Raw genomic sequence first — 25,131 nt, forward strand, 5'->3', positions numbered from 1 at the left:
ACCTATCTGTTTTCGCGTTTTCGTAGTGAATGGGTTACGAGTCTTTAGTCCCCTGAACGCTGGTTACTTTTAATACTTTTTAGTAGCTAGTATTTCCCATAGCTATTTTCCAATTCGGCTGTATTCGCTAAATATTTCGAATGTGTTGCAATTGTGTTACGCAGCCTGCCTTCACGTCTTTTCTGTTTTTTAAATGGAAGTTTTATTTCAATCGATGCTTGCCGTTGTATTTGCTTTTCCGGCACAATTAATACGCGTGTATATGATAGTGATTTTTGGCGTGTTTTTAGTTTTGATTAGCACCCTAAGTATCCTATTATTTATTTTTTCCGCTCCTCTCCTGTCACCGTCAGTACCGCGTCGGCGGGATAGGGCTCGCCGCCACCCTAGATGGACTAGATTCCCTGCCCCCTCCCTGGTCTCGTGTGATGCTGGGGGGGTACCCGTAAATATTGCCCAACGCCCGCTATCTCGTCGAGGTGAATGCCCCCCGTGATCATGACTCCCATCTCCCTCCTACACCGGGCCCTTCTCCCCCTCTCATTTTGGATCCCCCTCGGTCTCCCTTCCGTCTTCTCGCCCTCCCCCCAGTACTTCTCCCCCTGCTCCTTTTGAGGGTTCCCGAAATTCCTTCCTCGCTTCGCTCCCCCCGCCCACAGTCGGACCGATTTGTCCCGCGACTTTTTATTCGTATGCTAATCCTTTCATCCGTTTTTCATGAAGTTTATTCAAAAGAGACTCCCAACCTCGTTCTTGGTTTCCTTTTGCATTCTACGAGATACATTCTGCGAGGAGTCGTCCTTCATGGTCTTAACTCGGGCAGGGAATGTTCGTATGCCTTACGATCGTGAAAGTAGATGTTTTGGTTCAATTATCTTATAACTCCAAGGACAGGCCGCCAATTATGTTTACACACAGGGATACCACACGCCCCTGTTTTGACTTTTTACATGTAGCCGGCATTCTTAATACTTGGGCACTGGGAGCCTAGGAGTGATCATGTCTTTCGCAAACGTGTCCTGTATGAGGGGCACCGATTGAAAGTCTTTTTATTCTTCCTAATTCTTATTTCCGCTCAGTTCTCATCCCAATTTAAAGTATGTGCTAGGTCCGGTATGATCGTTCTAAATTACTCAACTGCCATCGTCATTCAGGTTGCGCATTTAAAAACACGGTATGCATCTTTTCGTTGGGGAAACCTTATGTGGGTCTACTCGTTAACATTTGACGTTTCTACGCACTAAAGTATCCCCCACCTTCCTTCGGATTTGAAAGTTATATATACTAAATTCGTCTCCCGAGGACGCGTGTAGGAATACCTTTCCATCACCAATGCAGGGTTACCTTCAACCGCGCCCCCACCCCTTTTTAATCGAGTTGTATCCCATGTTCCATTCCGTCTGCTACGTGGCCCGTTTTCCCCGCCTCATCCTCCCCTCCCCCCGCGTCCGTGGACCGCCCCATAACACTGAAACGTGGCTCGATCAATTTTAATGCCCGCGCGCGTTCGTTCGTACGGCTCGTTTTTCGGCCGTCCCCAAAGTTTCATTTTATTATTCCACTCGCATTTTTTTAAGGTCAGGCGAGGACGTTGCAATTGGTGAGAAAATAGAGCTGTTCGTGGGGGATGGGAATGTGGAAACCGGGTCCTCTTGTTGTGTGTGCAGGGTGGGGGAGAAGGGTTGGAAGGAGGGGGATGGAATCGTGGCGGAGGTGTGGCGAGAAGGGCGTGGTGCCGGGGGAAGGGCGTTGCCCTTCGCGGGAGACGTCGTGGGGAGGGGCCGACACGCCCTGCGGCGGACCCACCGCTTCATCCTCCGCTTTCTCGCCGGTCCTCCCGTCTCTCGGGAGAGATGCGACCATTTATATTCTCTCTCTGTTTTTCCCGTCCCCCACCCGCATCAGGCATCCCCCTGCTGCCTTATACTCCGCAAACACACCTTCCGGTGATACACTACTCCCTCTCTTCGCGCAACAGACGAGGACGGTGACCCAGAAGCACTGCGAGATCGCCGCATCCACGACCCGCCTTCGCGTTCGGATCGCCAAGTCCCTTCCTCCCGCGCAGATTTTTTTCAATCTCCACTTCTTCGTGCTTGGCCTAGAATGCGTGATCAAATGCTTTTGTGCCCGGTGCCTCCCCATCCTCCCCATGTTCAGTGCTGGTCGTGGCCCCGGTTTGTTTCTCTGGTCGTTGAGGGAATTCAATTACCTCGCTGTACGGAGGTGCAAAAGATGTTTCCGCCGGCGTGGCCAACGTTCGATTCCCTTTAAAGAGAAGTTCTGTCGGGTGCTGGGGGGGGGGGCTCCATATCCCGCCCGATTCGCGGGATTGATGCCTAACCCTACTTCGCGGTTCCGGGACCAAGGCCGCCGAAAGTCGTGGATTCTTTTCACGAGCCACGTCACCTCACTTAGTGGGTTTAGTTTTCTATCCCACGGTGCTCGAACAGTGCCGCATACGATTGTAGTTTGTCGGAAGACATAGATTTTTCGTCGATATCGTCGTTTAGTTGTCGTTTATGCGTTCTTAAGGTTCGTTTAGCATTGATTATTTTTAGTTATCTGCCTTTTAAGGGCCACTCGTTATTGGTACTCATTGTTTATTCTCTGCCATTTTGTCGAATGTTCTTCTACCATTTATGAGAATACTAATTGTATTGTCATTTGATGATACATACAATTCACAACAAAGTACATGGATGGCTTACCATGCTAGTGGGATGATTTTGACACGGACGCGTATAAATCGCCGCCAACATCTCATGTTTCCATTTACCACATAAGAGTATTGTTCAAATTTCGTTCGTCTTTGCTCTCGTTGAGAATGCCAATGAGGTGTGTGTTGTGGGCACAGGGCGTGACTCCCGCTTCCCCCCGCAGTGCCACGCCCCCATCCTATCTTCTCACGCGGGCAGCATCCACCTCCGCTCCGCTTCCGTCTGTCCGCGACACCGGCGTTGTAGCAATGCCCGGAGAGAGAGAAGGGGGGAAAGAGGAAGACGGCATCTCTTCCTTTAAAGAGGGGATGGCTGCGCTTCGACCGCAGCGCCACGTTTGAAAACTTTTCTGGTAGCCCTTCTCTCGTTTCTGCAAATGTGGCGTGGCGCTCTACGAGCATCCCCCTCCCTGAAGGCAAGAGCGCAGGGAACTCATACCTTCTTTCATTTATCTCCCCATTCGGACGATGAGACTACGTCGGAGGTATTTGCGCATAGAGGGCTAGGGGGGGGGCACGGCGGGAGGAGGGGCGTTGGAAAGATGCTCCGACCCAGAGGATGGGTGGCGATGAAAGTGTGCCAACTGCATGAGCAAACAAGATCGGCATTTCTCCCCTCGGTTCCCCTTGCCCTCCCCCAATGCCGCCGCCGTGACAAGATCTTTTTTGTGTGCTCCCCCTCGTCCCCCCATACATTCTCTTATTTTCCACTCCTCCATACGTCTGGATGTGCACTTCCCTATTTTCCACTGGGCTTTTAACAACCGTCTACGTTGTGAATTAGGACTGTTGCAAATTGGATTGGAGTCATTTTTCTGTCGGTTGCTCTCTCTCTCTCTCCCACACCCCCCCATCTCTCTCTCCCCTCCCCCGGGTCCATCGTCTTTGGAGAGCTTCTCGAAGGCTATTTCCGCTTCGAAGAGGGTGTCGAGGTAAATGAAGATGGAGCCGGCGTTGGTAAAAGGAACGAATGCTGTCGTTTTCCTTCCCCCTTGAAACTAGAATGGCTTCCAAGTACCGACGTTATTTCTGAAGTGTGTCCTCCCCGATCCGGGACGTCGATGTTCAGCAGATTAAATTTTTATCCGCGGCTTTCGTAGCAGAAGGAGTAGGAGATTTTGCATAATTTTTCTTACCGCAAAAATCGCTAGGCTACATCTTGCGTTTTCTGCCAGAGAAAAGCCTTCCGTTTGGTTTTTCAGCGCTCGGGGGCAGAAGTTTGATTTTCATTCCCCTCGGGTACCCTGTCGTCGCCGTGACAAATGTGTTCATCTTTTGCACTTGTCACCTCCTGTTTTATCCCCGTGAAAGGGTGGGTGGTAGTCGATTTCCCCAGAGTTTTAATCGTTCTTATCTGATATGTTCCACTTTTCGCTACTCAACCAGCGTTAAGTCAAGGGCTTCTGCCGTCCTTAATCCGTGTCCTCAATATCGAACTTCTTATGTCATCAAGGGGTTATTTTGTTTCACCCTTCATTATTCCGAATTCATTTTGGAACCTGTATTTATTTTGTATGAAACATCGTTGAAAATTCAATGTAAAATAGATGTTACTTCAATTTTCTAAAAGTTCGCTAATATTTTTGTTTACTCGCCGTAAGTCGTTGTCAGTTGTCGTGTCAGTTTTACCTGATCCTTAATTACCTGCTGTAAATGCAGGTGTGCCGTGCTGTATGTGCCGTTATCGACCGGCCGAATTATCACAAAAGTGCGCGTGGAGAGTACGGGTGTCTTTCAATTTTTAAGTCGTGGATTTTCCAATATAAATAAACACGGGAGACATTGACTTCCGCGATTCCCGCCATCACATTAGCGCTCTATTGTCGAGGCTCTCCTTGAAAGTGACGGTGCGCTCTCTATCTTGGCGCCTGCGGTGTTGGCTCTTGAAACTGCGGTGAAGTGGCTTCCTTTTCGTTAGCGGCCGCAGCCTCCCGGCGGCCGACAGACCACCCCCGATCAGGAAGGACGGGTTCCCTGCGGCCGACCGCATTCCTGCTCCTCGCCGTGTTCCTCCTCCTCGTATTAAAAAAAAGAGATGGGCCACCGGTGAACTGTAATCAGCCGTGCTCCCATCTGCTGCTATAAGATTTTTGCGGGGGTGATGGCGATCGAGGCTTCTTTTTCTTGGGGCGCTCTGATTTTGGGCGTCCTGGGATATGGAGTACGTGGCATCCTTGACTGGGAATTCGTTCCCGTTGGAAAAGGTTTGTTTTTAGTTCAAGGTATGGCGATAATTTACAATGTCAGGTAGAAGTACTTGAATTCCTGTGAGATAGTGGCTGTTTAAATTGTAGCTGCTGCTAAAATCCGTAATTTAGGTAGATTTTTCCTTCCGGATATCTGTACTGGCCCGAGAGACCTCCTATAACACCTATTTTTACGGTTTAGTGGGAGAGAAACCACCAGTTGAGGCAGAATCAGTGCACAGTGCCAGACTTATGTCTCAGTCCCAGTCACAAATCAACCGTACTATTCCCTGCTCTTGTTATTCGTATTTCAATTCTATGTTCGAAGATATTTTTGTGTCTAAACCATTTACCATGATTGGTGTATTTCCCGGGTATTTTTTTATTGCTTATAAAATGAAATGGATGATATTACTAACGTTGAGGCGCAACAACATATTTATGGCAGGGGAGTGCAAGAATTGAGGCTTGTGCTTCGCCGTTGTCAAATGTTTCAATACATTTCCACGGTGATTGAATGTTGGTCTTGGTCCACTTGATTCCCGTCAAAATGGTGACGGCGACCCGGGCGCCGTTACCATTTTGCGCAGGTCTGAGAGCTTCGGAAAGGAATCGTGATTATGTTTTTGCTTCCACGAACTTCAGAAGGTGTCGCGGCCCCAATTGGCCCGTGATATTCGTTTCTATATGTCCCGCTCGCGGAAGTTCTGGAGCTATTATCCCTTTGCACCTCTACTGTTGAAGCGCAGATGCATTGCCAACCCCGCGGCTGCAAGTGGGGGTAGTGACGTCGAAAGTTCGCGATTGGGAAGAATGAATCATGGCTCGGGAGTGTGATCCTTAGCTCCCACGACTGGCGTATTATTTATTTCGTCGCCCTCCCCTTTGACCTTCGCAAATTCAAGGTCTTGTCCGCGATTTAGCGTGGACGTTTGTGTGTCTTTCTGTGCGCGCAAGGACTCTCCGAGCGCGTTAAATAAATCACGATTTTTTTCGCGATTCATGAGTGGGACTTTGCTAGCCCTCATCTCCCTCCTCTTTCTCACTCAGTGAGCGCGGAAAATACGGGCATGTAGAAGGAAATATAGCTATGGTCGTTTGCCCCTAGGTGTGAGTGGATTGGGAATTGAAGTCCGCCTTTGTCTCGGTGAAGAAAGTTGCGACATTTGTCTTGGGCGGCCAGGAAAGATGGGGTGTTGGGTCCAGGTCCATCATACTAGCCGTACTCCGCATTATATTTACATTATTGAAATATTCCATCCTCGGATTCGTTTGACGCGTTTTTCCCAGCTGACCGGGGTATTATGGAACGGGACCTCATGTCCCGTTCCATGTTTCGCAAGCCATGCGTTCCCGTAACGTACTTCGTGAATATGCCTCATCGGTGGAGTTGTTCTTTGGCGGATTGAATTTTCGTTTAGTTTTTTTGTGTTAGTCTTTCGGCGGATTGGTTTGTCGTTTCGATGAAGCGCAAGATTCGGTGCTGCGTGGGCGAGGTTTCTTAGGGTATACCGGGCATTCGTTACGTTATTGCTCCGTATGTATTGGGACTTGGTTTATCTTTACATGTGAATGGTTCTGCGGTATGTGGAATTGGTTGTAGTTCTGTTTGCTTGTTGGTCAGTTAGCAATGAAAATCTCAAATTTTCTCCACATGCAAATGTTCTTACCCTTATGTACACCCCGTGAACTTTCATAAGTATCCGTAATATGTTGAAATTGTTTCCAGCTGCCTACCTACTGTTGGGTGTGTGTTTCATTGTAATTTTACACGCCAAGATACTGCGCGGGGAAAAATTACTGATGTAATGAGATTTCGTTTCGGAGAAAATTTTCTCAGATCGATGGAAGCGAGCGAGTACTATCGTGCCATTGAGCAGTCGATCGGAGACACTTCTCGCGCGAACGTGATTGCGACGCCCCTCACAGGCCACGCCCCCCAATGCAGCACCATTCGAGGGTGCGATAAATCTGGCGGAGCGCCGCACCGCGGAGTCATTTCAATTAGCGGGGTAATTGCCCGTTGCTCTCCGGCGGGATTTTCGTCTCCCAATTCCCCCGCCTCGCCCCGCGGAACGTGCCGCATTTCGCGTCACCCCCGCGTCGGGATTTTAGTGCGCAGTGAAGAGCACGCCCTCCCCTCCGCCGGGGCACGTGCTGTCATCATCCCCGTATATATCCCCAGCCTCGTATCTAGAGCGGGGGGAGGGTGGAGGGGGTCAGGGGAATACGTAGCCGGTGGAGGGGATTTCTGCGCCTGCGAATTCGTGAAGCGGGCGGGGTGGACTGCTCACGGGATTCGTCTTTAAGGTAGGTCGTCCACGCGGACCCCTCCCTCTATCGCTGGGTTCCGGGCCCTTAATGGGGGGGGAGGTGAACAGGGAGGCGTGATCCGCCGAAATCCCTCACCCCTGGCTACTTCTTGTCCCCCACAGCCGTTGAACTCTTCAAACGTCCCGTCCGTTTACCCCCCTTCTGGGGGCATCGCTCCCCTCAATTCCGTTCGGCTCTCCGCGGACCCTCCCCTTTACCCCCGTTGCTCACGCCCCCGACGCACTCATATCAATCTTATTCCTCTCTCCCTTGTCCCCCCACCCCTGGGTGGATCGTGTTCCGTGATTTACTGGGTATCGAGGCTTTTTCTCTCTGTCGAAATTCTTCACGGGTGGCTTGGATTTTATGCTGTGCTCCCGTTAGAAAGGGTTCCCTAAACATTGCTGGATTGGGTACATTATTTGTTTTATTTTTTAAATTAATTTTTCAGTTGCATATCCTTTATAGGGAGAGATGATGTTAATTTAACCTACACTCTTCAATTGTTTTCAGTTGGTTCCCTTTTTAATTCTGACACCTCGAGGTTTCTAAGGATTCATCTGTCTGTAGAATGTTGGTCCTATGTATCGCTCCTATATATGTAGGGTCAGCAGTGGCCAATTGAGTTCTTGTTTCGGTATTAGTGAGTATGGGGTATTGCACCAAAATAATTTGGGCGCCAAAAGTCGATAAGTGCAATTTTAAGACATATTGGAGGAATTACATGGGGACGTACAACAGATTATGATCTCCTTGATGCCATAAATGTATCTACTACTGCATCATTCTCTTGCATCCAAGTCTTGCTACTGTTGTGAGTGTGTTTAATGGTCTGTTCTCGGATAACAGAGAGGCGGGGGTTGGTTCCCCAAAGCATTGTCGCCTCACAGCGATGCTCTTATTATTTTCCTTTCGCCGCCGGCCCTCGTCTCCCACCCCCTCCTCGCCTTGCTCCGCCACTATCCGCACTCGAGTTTCCGGATTGCATTCCACCACTCGGCGTCTGCGGTGTTTTTCACTTGTGTTACCCTCCCTCGCGGTCGTGGCATGCGGCGTTGCCTCGTTGTCACGTCTGGGGAGTGAGGGTGGTCGTGTTTAAACGAAGGGGCGGTAAAAGTTTTTTCCCGCCCGGGGGAGGGGGGAAGGTGTGTGCGGTTCCTTTTTTTCATACCAGTCGAAGCTATTGTTTTTTCGGCTATCAAGATTTTTCCGAAGTGGGGGGAGCTGGTTGCACGCTCCGTTTAGGCTTGCAGCCCCTTGTATGGACCCTTCGCCCCCAGTGATGTCATCCGCGCGTGATTTGTTTACGGCCCGAGTTCATCGGGGTTCCCCATGGGCGGCGAGATAGCAAGCACTCGTAGTCTTTATCTCGTGGTACAGGAGCTTTCGTAATATTTGCGTGCCATATGCCTCCGAGGGTCGGCGCCGCCTTGCTCTATCGCTCACTCAAGCATGCGAATGGTCACTTTTCCGCGAAGATAACTGCTGCACTGGGGATGTTTCGCGTATTTTGTACATGCGCACGCCTAGTACTTTCACCTTTGGGATACAATGTCAATTCGCCCTGAAATAATAAATGCATCTACTTATTTTTAATGTATGCTATTTGTATAAATGTTCCTATGGTGCCAGTGGTGATCGTGTCTTTTTGTAGAGTTCTAAAATTTTGGTCCTGTTTTGACCTGCCCAAAGTTGCTGACGTTTCTGTCGAAAATTATTTGAGGACTAATGTTTTCATTGGATTCAGCCGAAGGAGGGTGAGTCGAGGATTTAATCTAAGCCGGTTCGTTTACAATTGGATTTTCATTACATTTGGCCCGGGGTCATCGTTCGCGTTCGATATCGCCGATCTCCCATCTTTTTTGTAGTTGTCTGGTTATTTGCGTCGTGAGAAGACTTGAGCGAATGCTAGTCCCTGTCACCCTCCCAAAGCCTTGATGAGCTTTTTGTGCAAGTTTCCCGCGTTGCTGTCAAACTCGTCTTCTTCCCGCCACTCTGCCTGCCCCTCCTTCCGGCCGTATCTGGCTTTAATCTCCCACGACTCTCTCAGAGGCAGCCCACTCCACACTCCCTCCCCCCAGCATTTCCCACCGTTCATATCCCTCGTCTCCCTCGAGCCATTCCTAAACCCCCTTCCCTGCCCCTCGACTCCCCCTCACACTGGTCTCCCCTCTCCCCCACCCTGCCCCTTCGATGCCACCGCCCTCTCCCGACCTGGGTTCACGTCAGGCATTTCGGGAGACACGGGGGCCATCCAAAAGTAACCCCCGTCGGTCACGTGCCCCGAAAAAACGTAATCGAATCCTCGATCTGCTCCTTCCCATTTCTCCCCCGGCTCATCCGGGCGTTCCTCCCAACTCCCTCCCTGGCGTCCTTCTCCATTATTTCCCTCCCTCGCTGCTTTGCCGTCCATCTTCCGCCTCTTAGTCCACATTGATTCCCCGACTTCCTCTTGCGGCGGCTTTACTACATTCTACGAGTATCTCCTAAATAAACTTTGTGGGTTGGGAGATTGTGGGTTTTTTTTAATAGTTTTTGGTCCTTCGTATATTTTACGACGGCGGTATTCATAATTCCGAATGGTATGTTACAACTTCGTTTGTTTGTGGACCGAATGAATTTCAACCATGCCTTAAAGATTCGGGGATGTACATAATTTTTAGCCCTGTCAATTCGAGAAAAATCTTACGAGTTGGTATAGGTCATATGTATTAGATATGCAACGTCCTGTTCGCATTGTCACTGCTGATTCCAAAATCCTATCTATGACATTAATTCCTCAATAAAGTAGTTTTTATACGTCATTCGCCATTAATTTTACGATTTAATATGGGCATTTGCTTCGAGTGGGTGTTTCCACTTCCTAGGCTCTTGCTGTGGAATATGCGAGAATTGGCTATTCACTCTCCGAGATAGTCCTGCAATGTTCATAATCCCAGTTGGATTATATAAAAGATAAATCCCAGCGGTCATATTCATAGTCGTTGTTTCACTCTCTCGGGCATACGTAGCGTTTCCAGTTTTCAGCATTGGGTTAGCACCTTGATTTCTCGCTGTTGGCGTATGCATCCCTGTCATGAGTTTTCCTGGTTCTATAGTCTGGCATTCTTTTTATTTCCGAGCATTTTTCAAAGCACTGCAGCCATTGCTTCAACCCGTTATTTTCTCCGGGATATATTCAAGGTTCGGGGTTCTAATTCAGACACAAGTTCTGATGCTATTTCGTATTCCAACAACTATATTTCTGAACAAATGAATCCACTTTGTTTCCCTTCACTTGGAGAAATATTTTTTTTCCAATCCCCTCGGTCGACATTCAAAAGTTGGATTCAAGACGAGAAAGGAATGGGTTAGCTACTGTATAGGAATACCGTGGAGTCATCGGCGGATATTGTTTCGTGTATTGGCAGGAAGAAGTTACTTCCCCAGTGTCATTATTTACGGAATGGGCTCTTGATTTTAACTTAAAAATCTTGTGTCAACTACTCTCACCTTACTCGCGGTACTCATGCGGCATCTCTGATCAGTGGTCGCGTGACACATTCCCTTTAATACAAATATCCCGCGGAGGGGAGGCTGTATTTGTGTGCGTTGGTAGTGAGGACATGGAGGTCGTTCCGGCAGCCCTGCCTACGCCCCCGAGAGAAGGTTATCGCTCTCGCGTAAATAAATAAAATCCATCCGGTATGCGGACTGTGGCTAGTTGGCCTCGCTCTTTCTCTCGCTCCCCCCCTTACTTCAATGAGCTGTTCCCTCCTCATCAATGAGTTGCTGCCACTAGGGGGGTATGGGTAAGTCAGACTCTCCTGCGTCTTGGATCGCTGAAGCAACTTCCCGCCTCGTGCCCGCGTCACTTCCGCTCGTTCTCGCGGGCCACTGAGCCTCTACCTCTTCTCGCTGCTTCCCATTAACTTGCGGCTATCATCCAACCGTTTTTTTCGTGGAGATTCCGATGCGATTTGCAGCACGGGCCCGCGCCCGTGGACTTCTGGGGTCTCTCTCTGGCTGGGGCTGGCTTCTTTGCATGCCCGTGAGGTGAACTATAAAATACGGGCAGTATTCTCTACAATTCCTGCAGTGCCCTTTCATGTGGCCAATAGAGCATTTTGTGCTTTTCATGGCATTATTCATATTTATCATTTACTTATAATTACTGGTGATTGCCGAGGATGTTTCATTTCCGTTCGCATTTGTGCCCTCGAATGACTCCGTTTGGTATTTACGGGTTACGTTCCTTTCTGCAACCTCAGTTTAAAGTATTCGTCGAGTGGTCCGCTAAAGCATATCATTTCAATTCCGATCGATAATTTTGTATTATATTTGTTCGGTGTGCAGCAGAATTGACTTTTTAGAATATATTTTGATGCTTGCTAACCATGAGGTGAGGTCACGATTATATTGTTCCCCCGCCCTGCTGTAAAACCGAAGCAGATTTGAACGCATTAATTGAGAAAGGGGGTTCCATTTCATTGCCTCCTTTTAAAGTGTTTTAAAGCGTTATTTTATTTAGGCGATCATTTTACTGGTCTTCTCTTCTTCGTCATCCATTAGTTTACGGTTGTTTTCGTTAGTGATCAGGTTAGGTGTCCAACCTACAATGCTGAGTTCTTTGAGATGATTATATAATCGTATTTGTTAAGGCGCAACATTTAAGGAGCATTTTTACTTGTGAGTGATGTGCCAACTTTTTGGCGTAAGGGGATTGTTGACGGAGCCGACTGCGAGTAGTCGGCTTCCGCGGATGGGTGTCCCGCCGCTTATTTTGCATTTCTCCCGCCCTTTGCCGTCTTCCTTGTATTAAACCTCCCTCGCCCCCCCCCTATCGTACGCCACTGCCTTGCACCAACCTCCCTCCCCTACGCTCCATTGTTCCTTCCCTACAATTCCTTGCGCTCCCCTCCTTCGAGCACACTGCTCTTCCACCCTTACTCTCCTCTTTCCCTTTCGACTCTCCACTCCCCTCTCCCTTCCGCAGGAGTTCATTGCCTGGCACATATCGATCCCTTCAGCCGCGCCATGTCCTCCCCCCCCGCCACACCTTCCCCCCGCCTCGCCAAATCCTCCCCTCCCCACCAACAAGCCAGCGCGCGGGCGCGGCGTCACCGCAGGTGCCGCGTTGCCAAGTCTAGGTTCTCCCCGGCACCCGGCTTTCCAACCCGCTCCCCCTCCATCCCTCTCTCTGCACCCTGGCCGGCGGCGCCCGCCCCACTGCATCCGTCCTTGCGTCGTCTCCCGTTTGCCCTCCCCGCGCCCTTAGACCTCCCTCCCTTCGTCTCCACCCCCTCCTCCTTTCACTCTAGCCCTCATCTCTTCCTTCAACCCTTCCCTCCCCCTTTTCGTCTCTCTCGGGTACGATCAGAGCATTCCCGATTGACTCGATACTGTCTCAATGCTGCTGACACACTACTTCCCGACATCGTTTAGTTACAGTTCTTTATGATTACTTGATCAGCGTTGATACAGATCTTGTTTCTGGTACAGGGTAAAGTTTTACGGATAGATATTTTAGACCTTAACCAGTTCAATATTTCCTTTTTAAAAGTGGCATTCTTGGGCCGTATGGGTGTCAATGCCTCAATCATTATGAAATATATGCCAGTGTCAATTTATAATAATTTTTAATTTTTTAGCCTCAAGTATTATTTCAAAAGCTTAACATAACTGGACTGCCTAAGCAATTATTCCATGTCCAACCTGGTATTTGGTTCCTCCAGCACAAAGTTTTCTGCTGTACCGTCGAGTAATCTCACTTGAGCACGGAGACATAAGCGCGACACCTCCGATTCATTTTTTTACGACCGCTTTGGCCGCTTGTCCTTAAGAGTAGTTGATGTATCGCATTGCTTTGCGTGATCCTAGCACCGCCCTGACTGGAGGATTTGGTCATGACATAAGCGCCGTTGCAGCCTCAATTTTGCCAGTGGATATTGCATAACCGCCGTCCATACCTCGTTTCCTTTGCCCTCTTCGCTGCAGTGGTTTCGCGCCACCTTTGTGTTTCTCACGGGCCTGCAGCGCGCGTCGGCCTGCCGTGACCCACATTTAAGCCCTTGACTGTTTATCTTCATGGCTCTATTCGGGCGCATTTAAAAGAATGTGGGAATATTCATTTGGTATGAATTACTCGTAATTTTGTGGTAACACTTCAAGATTTTGGAGAGTACAGAACCCTCGCAGCCGAGTAAATGCCGAGCTACAACCGGTAATCATGAAGCAAATAATTTTCTGGAAACTTCTTGGAGATGTTTTGATTTAAAGTCGGCAACAGAGTTGTAGTTTGAAAGTGTTCGATGTTGTTTTGCAAGTTTTTTTATATTTTTACAATAACCTAGGTAAGCATTTTTATGAGTGTTAAATGAAAGAGATGTCATCTTCGGTTGCCGGTCTTTGCTGACGTTCTTTCGTCACCAGTAGTTGGATACAAGTACAATATTCGAGGTTCAAGCATTCCTAAGTCACATCGTGGGCTTCTGATCATCGATGTTGGGAGGTAACTTACTCCTGGCCTCGTCCATTCCTGCATCTTCTCCTCGTAGTTTTATTATTTTTCCCGCCCTTTTTATTCTCATGCCTCCACTCGTCTCTCCTCCACCCTCATCCCCCGCCACTCTGTTGTCCGAACGGCTAAGTGGGTTCGCCCGGTGCACTCGGGGGATGTGGGGCGGGGAGTTGGGAGGGTCTTGCGTCAGGGGAATGTTGTGGAAGGTTCGGAGATACGTCACTCTACGGGTATTGCAGCGATTTTTAAATCGTTCTTTTTCTCGTTTCACTTCGCCGCCGTCTCCTCTTCGATTTTGGAAAGGGTTGAATATTTCATTCACATCTGGTCCTGTTAAATACTAGACCTCAGTGTCATATCCAACCGGGCAATCGAGAAGCTAGTTGGAGGAGTGAGGACACTCTTTCACTTGGCCTGGGTGTGGGGAACTAGTTTCGATGTGTTACAGATTTATGTTATTGATCAGCTTCGACTATGAGGGTCTTTGAACGACCGAAAGATTTCCTACTTGCGTTGCTTTTTTTCTCTCTCCCTCTCTTGCTAAAAAGTTTTCAATTTTTTCACAAAGCTGTTGGAAATTCGAGAGTGAAATGATATTTTTTTTTCGTCTGCTGTGTTCACATATCACCATTACGGCTATTTGGATATGAATGTGATATGAGTTCAGAAGTATAATACCCCTTATATTCCTTGCATTCATTCTTCCCTCGGTTCTTATTGTATGGTGTTTTATTGTGCAGCGGCCGGTAATCACTTCGCCCTTTGTCTCGAGTGGTGTCAGCGCCAGTCCTCAAAGGAAAAGGAAAGTGTCATCCTTTCCTTCCGCGATTGTCCATTTTCACTGCCGCACCGGTATTCCTCCGGTTGCGGCAATTCCCTCTCCGCGTACTCTGGATGTTCGTGTCCTGCATTTTAAACGTAGTTTATTTTTGCATTGCAGCCCTCGGCTCGTGTCGGCTACCCTCGTTCGATTCGTGTCGGCTACCCTCGTTCGATTCATCCGCCGTCAGGCTTAATGGCTTCGCGGTCCACGGTGGTGCGCTTCGGTGTTTAATTACTCCTCGCGCATTTCAAAATGCGGGTTAAAGTGCGGTCGCCCTTCCCCCGAGGCCCCTACGCTGTCGCGTTTGTGACTTGTCTAATTGCCATTAGCGATGTTCGTCTGCCTCCTGCTGTGAAAGAATTAGCGGCGGCACTTTGCACGTGTCATGCGCATGTCGCTGTCCTCCCGTTTCCCCCTTTTTCTTCTTCCTCCCCCTCGTTCTTATCCCGGAAGGCGGAGGAAAAAAGACACTGCGACTCCCGCTGAGAGGGGAAGAAGGGGACGCTATGTTTGCCTTCCGTCCTAGTAGTGTTTTCAGCGGCACTTCGCGGGCTCGAGTTACTTTCTCCCCTTGATTCTTCACAGAATCTAATCGGTGTGTTGGTTTTAATGTCTGTTATGTTTAGGTTTCAGCTTTGCACTGTGCCAGTGGCGGAATGTTTATTGCTAGTATAGCATAAAATAGTTTATTATAGTATAGCATACACCAGGAACATAGCGCAAATTCACTTGCCTGTATTTGTTGAGCGTTTTTCATCTCAATGACGGTGATATATTTAACTACCGCGATACATGCTGAACGCCGGGTGGGACGTAAATTCAGTAAGAAAATATAGCCATAATCTTCGTCGATTCATGTAGTTCCTAAGGGAGTTGAGAAAAAGAAATGCACACGATTGAGCGTATCAGTATGCATGTAAGTTTTCATAGACACTGCTGCGCGATTTCCCGTGACGTCCCGCTACAGGGGTGCGGTTCTATATGTGAGATTACTTGCACCGCATAAATCCTTGCTCCGTGTTTTGGGATTAGTTTCTCAAAGCAAATTTTTTTCCCGACGAATAATTAAGACTTCAAGAAATTCCATTTCCGTCTTAGGTTCAGACTGGAGGACGGTGCCACATTCTTCCTTTTGTGGCTGTTTAGAGTAGCGCCTCTTGTGAGGTTTCAGCGCGGTCGTGTCGGAAGACCCTCAAGGAGTGTGGCAAGGGTGAACTTAAAAAAAAAAAGGCCGATGAAGCACGCAATACAGGGGAGCTTCTCTGCCCTCTCCTATCTCCTTCTCCCCTTCAAACAAACTTTCCCACCTAACTGCATACATAGGCCACGAGGGCCTCTGCCACCTCTATAGACTAGAGGATAACACGTAAAATCTCTTGCCAAAATCAGCTAAACCCCCTTTCTCTGTTGGTTTTACAGCTTGCCTTCTTTGTATAGCTAATATAGAGGGCGTTTGGTGTCCCTGGGCGTTTATTATTCTATGCCACAGCAACATGTACGAGCACTCTTTTATCCTTCGTTCCACCGATTTTTCGTTTCTTCTTTCGTGGGGTGAATTATTCGTTTCCCTGACGTAAAATTGTTTTATTTCCACATCCAACTATTTAATCCACGATTTGTTTGGCCTTAGAAATCAATTTTATCTAAATGAGCGCTGGAAACGTAGGTCCCTTGCAGCCTAATTGCCATTTATGGATGTTTCAGTGTAAACGTTGTTAATTAATGGCGCCACTGTTTTATTGATTCGCCTGGTAGGCGATTTCATGTATGCACCTGGGTGTCATGAAATTGGTTGTGCGATGTGAAAGAGTTTGATTGTGGGAATGCATGTGGAAGGTTTCCTTTCTTTTGTATTTAGTAACTTTCAATCTCTTTGGAATGGAATAATTCATGTGTTTTTTCCATTTCTTGCTCTTTTCAGAGGAGGAAATCGACGTGGTCAGTCTGACTGGAGGCGAGAAACCTGTGGTTTCGGTGAGGTCATCCCCTGCTCCTTCCGCCTCCCGAAACAGCAAGGCCTCTACGGGTTCGGGTCGAGTCAACCTCCCGACTAATCCCAGCGCGAGGGACAAGCAGCAACTCCAGCTGACCGTCGAGGCGGCGATGGCGCGGGTTTCCGCCAACGTCGCGGCGGAGGTTTTCAGCGATGGCTTCGATGAGGAGTTCGGTGATTCCGACGAAGAGGACGAGGAGTCTGAGGAGGCGGAGGAAGAAGAGGAGGAGTACGAGGGTTACGACAGTTCCGAGGGCCAGCGCCACCTCCACGGCCACCACTACTCGAACGGCAGATCCCATGGTGGGAAGATCTCAGTCGGTGCCAAGAGACACGCCACAGACGACCTGAGGGGTCCGTCCGCCAAACAGTCAAGAGTCGACCGTCGCCACAAGCGCAGGAGACGCCAACCTCGCGACGAGGATCCGGATTATGACGATCAGCCTACCTCCTCCTCTGCGGGCCAGGGCGCTAATGGATGGTCCAGCTACTCAACCTCCACGTCGTACCTGTCTTCCTCATCGTCGTCCTCCTCCAGCACCGCATCTCCCCCCAGGAGACGCGGGGGTCACCGGAAGAGGCAACACAGGCAGTCCCACGAAGGCGGTGACTCTGCTCCCGAAGACCCCCTGGAAAGACGCTCCATGCATAACACCATGGAGAGACAGCGGCGCATCGACCTCAGGAACGCCTTTGAGAACTTGAGACTCCTGGTTCCAGCAGTGTCCGAGAAGGAGCGTGCGGCAAAGGTCACGATACTCAGGGAGGCTGCGGGTTTTTGCTCCCACCTTACGACTCTTGGAAGCAAGCAGCAGGACTCTCTTAAGGCCTTGAGGGCCAGGCAGGTGGCCTTGCGTGCTCAGGTTTCTTCGTTGAGAAGAAGTCTGGCGGCGGCGCGGTAAACTGTGTCGCTGATGTGGACTGATGAGGGTCTATGTGACTCCAATAGGATTTATTCATACATAGCTTATGTATCTGTTTAAATATGATTGTATATGTGAATAGAGATATGTATACTTTGGACAGTTTAGTTTTCTGTCGATGTTTCCGTCGGCCTGGACTGCGCCGTGTGCACACGACAGGGGCTCTTTTCTTGTGCCTATCGTATAGTGTAAATTGAAGGACTAGAAGAAGTCATCGGAGTGTAATTGTGTGGGAGTACTCATGTCATGCCGTGCCCAATTTAACGTAGCCGGTCGCTGTACGTTGTCGGCATTGAAACGTGTAAATATGTATCTTGTACGAACCTCCTCATACCTTTGTCTTCCTTGGCGATCAGTCAGTTACTGCCCTTTCGCCGTTTTATCAATGCAATTCTTTTGAAGTTATAGCTCAGGCCGCTATTAATAAATGTTACAAATTTAGTCGGCGTGTATAGTATTTCTCACGGGAGTGACTTTTGATTTTGCGTATAATGCATATTTTGCGTGGACATAAAAACAATATAAAAATTCATGCAGCTTAGGTTGATGGATCTGTGGTAAGCTGCCATTCTTTGAGACAATGCAATTCCTTATTGCCAGAAGAATGTGTACTCCTCGTGTTTCAGGACTGCGACGTTACTAAAACATCTGCGTCATACGTTGGGTGGTGTGTTTAAAAGTACTGAGTTGCAAGGACATAAAACTTGGAACGGTCGAAGATGCCAAAAGAGTGACTTTGCTTGCATGGTGTCTCATGTGCCCTGTCCCATGATCCCGCTAATATTGCCTTGTCCGTTTGGAACAATCTGTGCATGGGTTCATCAGGATGACTGCGGACACAGTAGTCTGTTCCTCTAGTTATATGAGAACTGTTGTGAGTGGATTCTCAAGTTACCTTCCTCGGACATACGAGAGGTGGTCTTATCCATTGCTAGCTTTTGGTAAAGGTCAGAATATATGGTTTAGGTGGCCTTGGTGTAACTTAGTAATGCCTGCATCTGAGTATGATTATCTTATGTTTACTCGACTTCATATTAGTAGTAATAATTCTGAATTTCAAAAAAAAAGTCTTTGTTTTAGCAATCAACTTTGCAGTTGACAAGAGATAGCATTATAAGCTAAATGCCAAAGTCTTATTGCTCATTTTTCGCCATAAAAAGTTCCCGTCACAAATGTTTATGTGAACAGATTTTTGCCAACGGATACTCATTCCACCTGATAGTGCCTTTATTTTCTACTTTATTATCCTTTGTATTGTAAGAGGTTTGGAGTTGATGTAAAAGTTTGCATTTCAATGAAAACCTAGAACTCCATTTGATTGGGTTCTATTTTTTTAGGTGTAATTGTTTGTTGCCCTTTCACGAGCAAGAATAGAATGTGTATTTGTCAAATGTTCACACATATCACTTCACTTGGTCTTTATTTCCTTTTTCAAAATGTTTGTCTATGCAAACTTGTTCTATTCATCTGAGATATTATTTGAAAAGAATCCTTATAAAAGTTAAACCCTCAACATGGTCATATATGTTAAAAGGCTTTATGTTGTGGGGTTGAGAAAGTGATTGCACTTGGTTTTTTTTTCAGTGTGGCTTTGCACTATTTGGTGTAATATTTCTTTCATATTAGATGTCTTCATTATGGTGCAAAGAATTAGTACAGATTATATAATCAGTGTTACTCAAGTGATATATGTTGTATTTTCAGATATTTGGTAATTATATTTTTTTAATTGGAATTAATGATTTTGGTCTCAAACTTAGACTTAAGGTGTCTTTCTGTTTACTTTGTTGCATGCAGGAAGCTGATTTCTGCATTCATGTCTTCTTCGCCTTTCCAAAAGATAAGAAAGTTTTGCATTAGGGATAAGGAAATTTGACCCCTGCCATGTTAAACTTTCCATCTCTATTATATTTTGTAGAATGTATTATACGTTATTGATTACAGATTTGGCATTGACAATTGTTCAGAAACATCGTAAACGGTCATGATATTGTTTTGATAGTTGCGTAAATCTTTAGTGCTCCTTTATTTGTACCGTGTCTGTTTGCTATCGATGTTTTCTTTTCAAAATTATATTTTCTGCCATTTGCGATGGTTGTTCTTTGTGAGCTAATTTCCACTCCTAGTTTGAAATTATATGATTCGGTTTTAATTGCTTTGAAGTGCCAATATTGTTTTAAATTTATCTAATTATATCGTTAAATCACCTATTCCCACTTAAAAGGAGTTACTCTTTTGGTACCTGTCTGTAATTTTGATAGAGATTAGTGACATGCCTTGTTGCATGCAAGGACAGATCACAGAATTTATGATAACATATTGTAAATATACTTGTATATGAAGCAGGTTTTTCTTGAGCAGCAAAGAAACCAAAATATAAGCATTAATGAAAAAGTTTCTTTCCAAAAGAAGATATCTTCAATAATGTATAGTATGCACCATTTTGTTTATTATTTGTATCGGGAAGCATAATTATAGGTAACTGATATATGGCATATATGAATACATATATTTACAACAAAGAATGTTGTTAATGACCTAGTATTTCAAATATGTGGTGTACTTTTTTCAATATCTTGGAATCTTCTTCCAGAGAACCGTAAAATCTGGTGCGCTCTTTTTGTACTTTGTGAAAACGGAGCGTGACTGGCAGTTGTTTTTTTTTTACGCCGACTTAATTCAGAGTCGAAGATAACGTCCTCAACATGGGTTTGCCTTTCGTTCGTGTAGGACAACGATATTCATAACGTTTAACATTTGCTTACATACAGGAGGGAGGGACCGCCTTATTTTTTTAACATAAAGGTAAAAAGAAAAGCATTTATAGTTGGGATAACATGGTAGTTGCCGCTGGCGGAAGAAATACTTTCATTTATGCAGGTGATAATGAAGTGTGTATATTACTTATTTTGGCTCCCACCAGACGAATGTCTTAATAGACGTAATTGTTTACGGCCGCGTTTTTCTTTGTGGCTCAGTTTTTTTCCTACATGTTTACTGCTATTATGGATCCTTGGACTCGAATGAAAATAATTAGGCTGTGCTCCAAAAGTGATGTGTTAGTGGTAAATATCTGCTGTAATTGTACTAAAAATTTTGAAAAAAAATACATCAATCAGTCTGTATGTATGTATGCAATGTGAGTTGAGTAAATGCTGTTGGTGTAAAGAAAAATTTTTTTATTTCCAAATATCCTCACCCACGTTTATGATCGGGTATTGAATCCCCGTCATGGAGATCACTTCGCTGGATCCGGAAAATATGGCAATTGTCATATCCACAAATGAATTTTTGCACTTTTTAATTGCAATTTAAACCTTGGGAAGAATTAACGTCGTGAACAAATATTTTGTGATTTGAAGTCTACGAATAAATGACAGATGTACTTAGCCCTTTGTTCTCTGATGTCGTTTAAAGCACTCCAGATGAAAACTATTACTATAAACTTAGGTAAGTGCTGGTAAATTACGTAGTTCTCATTTTAATATGATTATTTCACATTGGAGTGGGAAAGCTTGGTGCCAGGATTAATTAAGGCTGCATGTATGAATAAATATATTGAATGTTACTTTCGTCGTAATAATACTTGGGAGTAACTTGTTGTTTTCGAAATCGCATTACAGGAATAATTGTTCAAATGATATCCTTCGAGGAATAATAAGTTCAATGGAACCGAGTTCCATTCTTCTTAAATTCAATACCGCAGTTGGCCAAGGGAGCTGTTTCAGTTTTTTTTCGTGGCTGATAATGCTGCTTCGTATTATTGTGATGAATGTTGTACCTTCGGAAGCGTTCAAAATGTGACATTTTTGATGCAACATCCAGTAGGGTTCCATTCAGTAACATATGGTAGTCTCGTATCTCAAGTGGTTTATGTCTTGGTCAAAGTAGGCATGCTCATCCTGTGACTCACAAAATGCACCGCAAATTTGGGGAGGAGTTTTGTTGGGGCACACCTCATACATTTCAAGAACCACTTCATGTATGCATAGGATAATATTTTGCTTATAAAATGTCCTGTTTAAGTCGGCGTCTTTGACTCGATCAGTATATTTTTGTGTTATAATTAGGGTTGAAGGAATGTGGTTTTTTATTTTATTTAAAATTCCACATTTAAAAAAATTTTATTGCCGAATTCGATCGTGTGCAGGGTAGAAGAGCTAGATTTGTGACGTAATGATAAACTTGTTAGGGCATACAAAATATTAGAGCAGCTAGGCTGGGAATCACTGACAGAGCGAAGGTTAAATTACAGATTGAAGCTCTTGCATAAATTATGAATAAATAAATTGGAAGGTCGTCTCGTAAGCATTGATATTGAAAATGTATTGTTACCCCCATTGTACTACGGTTGGAGTGATCGTTTTAGCAAAATTAGAGGGATTAAGTGTAGAACAGATAAATTTAAGATGTCGTTTTTTTCCGCAAGCGAAAAGGGATCATAATAACACTGATTGACCGCGGTAGGGTCATGTTGTAGTAAAATTATTCTGGTGTCTATTAACCCCCTGCCACACACCCTGGCGGTAGCTTGCAGGGTACATATCAATAAACTGCTCCAGTGCTTTGAATAAGGTGAGTTTGTTTTTCAAACTTCGGCAATTTAATACCAAGGCACATAATATTTCGTTGACTGTAGAGTTTTTTTGAATTTTTAACGAGAATCGTCTTCTTATTAATATTGAATCTCTTAAAAACGTTTCCGTCCGATGCCATCTGATTGGTGTCAACTGAACGAACTATTGCTAACACAGGACCACTTTGTCGAAAAGATCAAACTTGCAAAATGTCGACGAATACTCTGTCTCGAGAATATTTCTCAAAAAGCAAAATACGATTTTACCAAAAGGAAAATAAACTGTACCTTATGCAATGGTTCATGCTTTAAGAACGTCTCCCACACCAAACAATGTTCCCAAGACGAGAGGAGTGAAGCATTTAAAATAAAATACTCGGTAACTCTCGAGTATATTGGGTAAATTTGACCAAAATTTAAAGGAAGGATAAAAAAACACAAAACGTGTGTAAAGGATAAGAACATGACATCCCATTTTGCGAAGCACCTCATCAAAAGTGACTGGTGACTAAGATTCTTCATTGTGAAACTAAAGGTCAAAGACTCGATACTTTGGAGCAGTTGGAAATTTTGAAATGCGTCCGTTTCAAGGATGAACTTGCAACAATATTGTGTATCCCTCCCACTGCCTACTCCAAGATCTACTTCTCTTCCAAGTCACCGATTGACACCAAAAGATGTAATTCTCTTTTCCTCCCACCTGCATTGTAAGCTTTCTACCCCTTCCTTACCCATCCTCTCTGATCAATTCTCCCGCTCTGAAGGTACATACGAGTTGGCTTCTATGAGGACCACCTGATGATGACGTTCAACGTATCACGAACGTTAGGGGATCATAATAACATAGTTCGACCGCGGTAGGGTTATTTTCTGGTAAAATAATTCTGGTGTGTATATTTATATATACCCTGCAAGCCACCCCTGGCGGTGGCTTGCAGGGTATATATAAATAAATAAAATAAACGTCAGAACTTGGGTCGTATTTTAAAGAGAGTGATGGAATTGCTAAGTAAATAATTTAACTATAAAACTTTATGCAAATTCCATAAAGTTGATTGGTCACAACAAAAAATTATTCCTATTTTCTTGTCAACTTCACGCTCTTACGCCGATAATCTAGGAGTTACATGAAACTTGGTTAAAGATTATTAATTAATTTACATATATTTTTTAAGAGCTGTGACAGATGGAGTTAGCTCTAATGCAGTATAAGTAACTTCAGCTGTTCCCCAGGGAAGTGTTATCGGACCTCTTTTATTCCTACTTGAAGTTGACGACATTGACTCCGTAGTCACTAGTAAGATACGTTTATTTGCCGATGATGCAGTGGTTTACCGTGATATCCGTGATCCTGAGAACAGAGCAGCTTTGCCAGATGACCTTAATGCTATACAACGCTGGTGCGACACTTGACAATTAGAATTAAACTTAAAAAAGTGCGTAGGCATTAATTTTTGGAAAAAGAATTCCCAATCGAACACCTACTGCATTGGAAACACCGGAATGGGATGCGTAGACTCAATTAAATACCTAGGCATTACCCTTACTCAAGATCTCTTCTGGGTGAAACACACGGGAATATGTGGAGAAGCTAACGAAAAATTAGAATTTATTTAAAGAGTACTAGACAAATGTGACGAAAAGGTCAACGAGAAATGTTATCTGTCCTTGGTTAGGCCTCGTTTAAAATATACTGCAATTATATAGGATCCCAACGATTTTGGATTAATTACTGAGTTGGATCGCGTGTATTGTAGAGGAGCGAGATTTGAAAAGTGTTATAGTGATTAACTTAGTACTGTATCCAAAAAACTGGAGCAGCTAGGCTGGGATTCACCCACGGAGTGGAGATTAAATTGCAGATTTGAAGCTCTTGTTTAAATTATAAATAAATAAATCATTTGGAAGGAAGTCTCTGCAGCAGTGGTATTGAAAATGCATTGTTGCCGCAATCGTACTACGGTAGGAGAGATAATGTTAGTAAAATTAGATAGATTAAGTGCAGGACAGATAGACTAAGATGTAATTTTTTCCAAGAACGATAAGGGATTATAATAACATTGTTCGACAATGGTAGGGTCATATTCGGTTAAATTATTCTGGTGTGTTTTCACCCCGTCACACACCCTAGCGAGGGCTCTCAGGGTTTATAAATAAATAAATACAGTTTTCTTAGCCTCACCGACGAACATTCTGAATTCCTTGCAAAGCCCATTAATCACTTCTCATTTGAATAAATCTTTAGATTTTGAAAAAAAGACGCGTTGTATCCCTTATTTATGGTCTCCTCTTCGCCGGAGACCGAGTGGCAAACTTTCTCGGTCAGGAAGGCTTACGGAAAGAAATGATCAGATTCGTCTTTGGAGGTAACAATTCCATTCATGCCTTGGAAGAATAGAGAAGTCCATCAAAATGGGGGATTTACGTTTAGAAAGGACCTCCTTAGCAACCAGGACACCAATGTCGAACATTCGCCTCGAGAGGTGAAGAGAAAACATAAATCCGCCGTGTAAGGGTTTCACTCGCACCCCATCAATGTCCCGGAAGTAAATAAAAACATTGGACCTGATACATATTTCGCGTATAGCTGAAAACCGTATCCACGGAAAATAATAAACTTGTCCGATACAAGCGGTAAGCATGCTCCTGAAAACGCCCCAACTCGTAAAATCGTCCCACCTTTAGGTTGGGCCACCGACGCGACCCTTCCCCTTCATCACTCCCTAGCCGACCAGTTCCCCATTCCGATCCTCACGCTACAAGGTGGCTCCTTCCTTTCCGCAACCCTGTACCAACTCTCTCTCCGCTTCCAAGCGGCTGGGTGGTCACTTTATGGTGCGGGCCGAAGGCGGCAGGGTACCTCCTTAACACTAAAAAGGGCGGATGGGCTGACAAAGATTCCGATTTCGCTCCGCGGCGGAAAGCCCTTTCGGGAGAGTGTATATGTGGCCGCTGGAGTGGGTAGCGGGCCGAAGGAAAACTGGGAGGGCGGTGGGGAGGACGCCTCGACTTATCGCCTCCCCCGCCCTTTGTAGTCCCCCGCTCTACCGACCGACAGGGAAAAATGGAAGTCCCTCACCCACCGGCTATGGCCCCTCT

The 25,131-nt window shown here is 45.7% G+C and overlaps 1 protein-coding gene across 1 annotated transcript in view; it reads left to right on the plus strand.

Annotated features, from left to right (window-relative positions):
- The window catches only part of LOC139696561 (bromodomain-containing protein 2-like), a 40,871-nt gene extending 20,241 nt beyond the window's left edge, over positions 1 to 20,630 (plus strand). The window contains exon 2 of the mRNA XM_071595365.1: positions 16,462 to 20,630. Within this exon, the coding sequence (XP_071451466.1) occupies positions 16,462 to 17,435 (974 nt within the window). The 3' untranslated portion in view covers positions 17,436 to 20,630. The remainder of the gene's footprint in view (positions 1 to 16,461) is intronic.
- The last annotated feature ends 4,501 nt before the right edge of the window (positions 20,631 to 25,131 follow it).

The sequence above is a fragment of the Hetaerina americana genome, unplaced genomic scaffold (genome assembly GCF_022747635.1).
Source record: "Hetaerina americana unplaced genomic scaffold, ioHetAmer1.1.p SCAF_7, whole genome shotgun sequence".
Classification (NCBI taxonomy): Eukaryota; Metazoa; Arthropoda; class Insecta; order Odonata; family Calopterygidae; genus Hetaerina; species Hetaerina americana.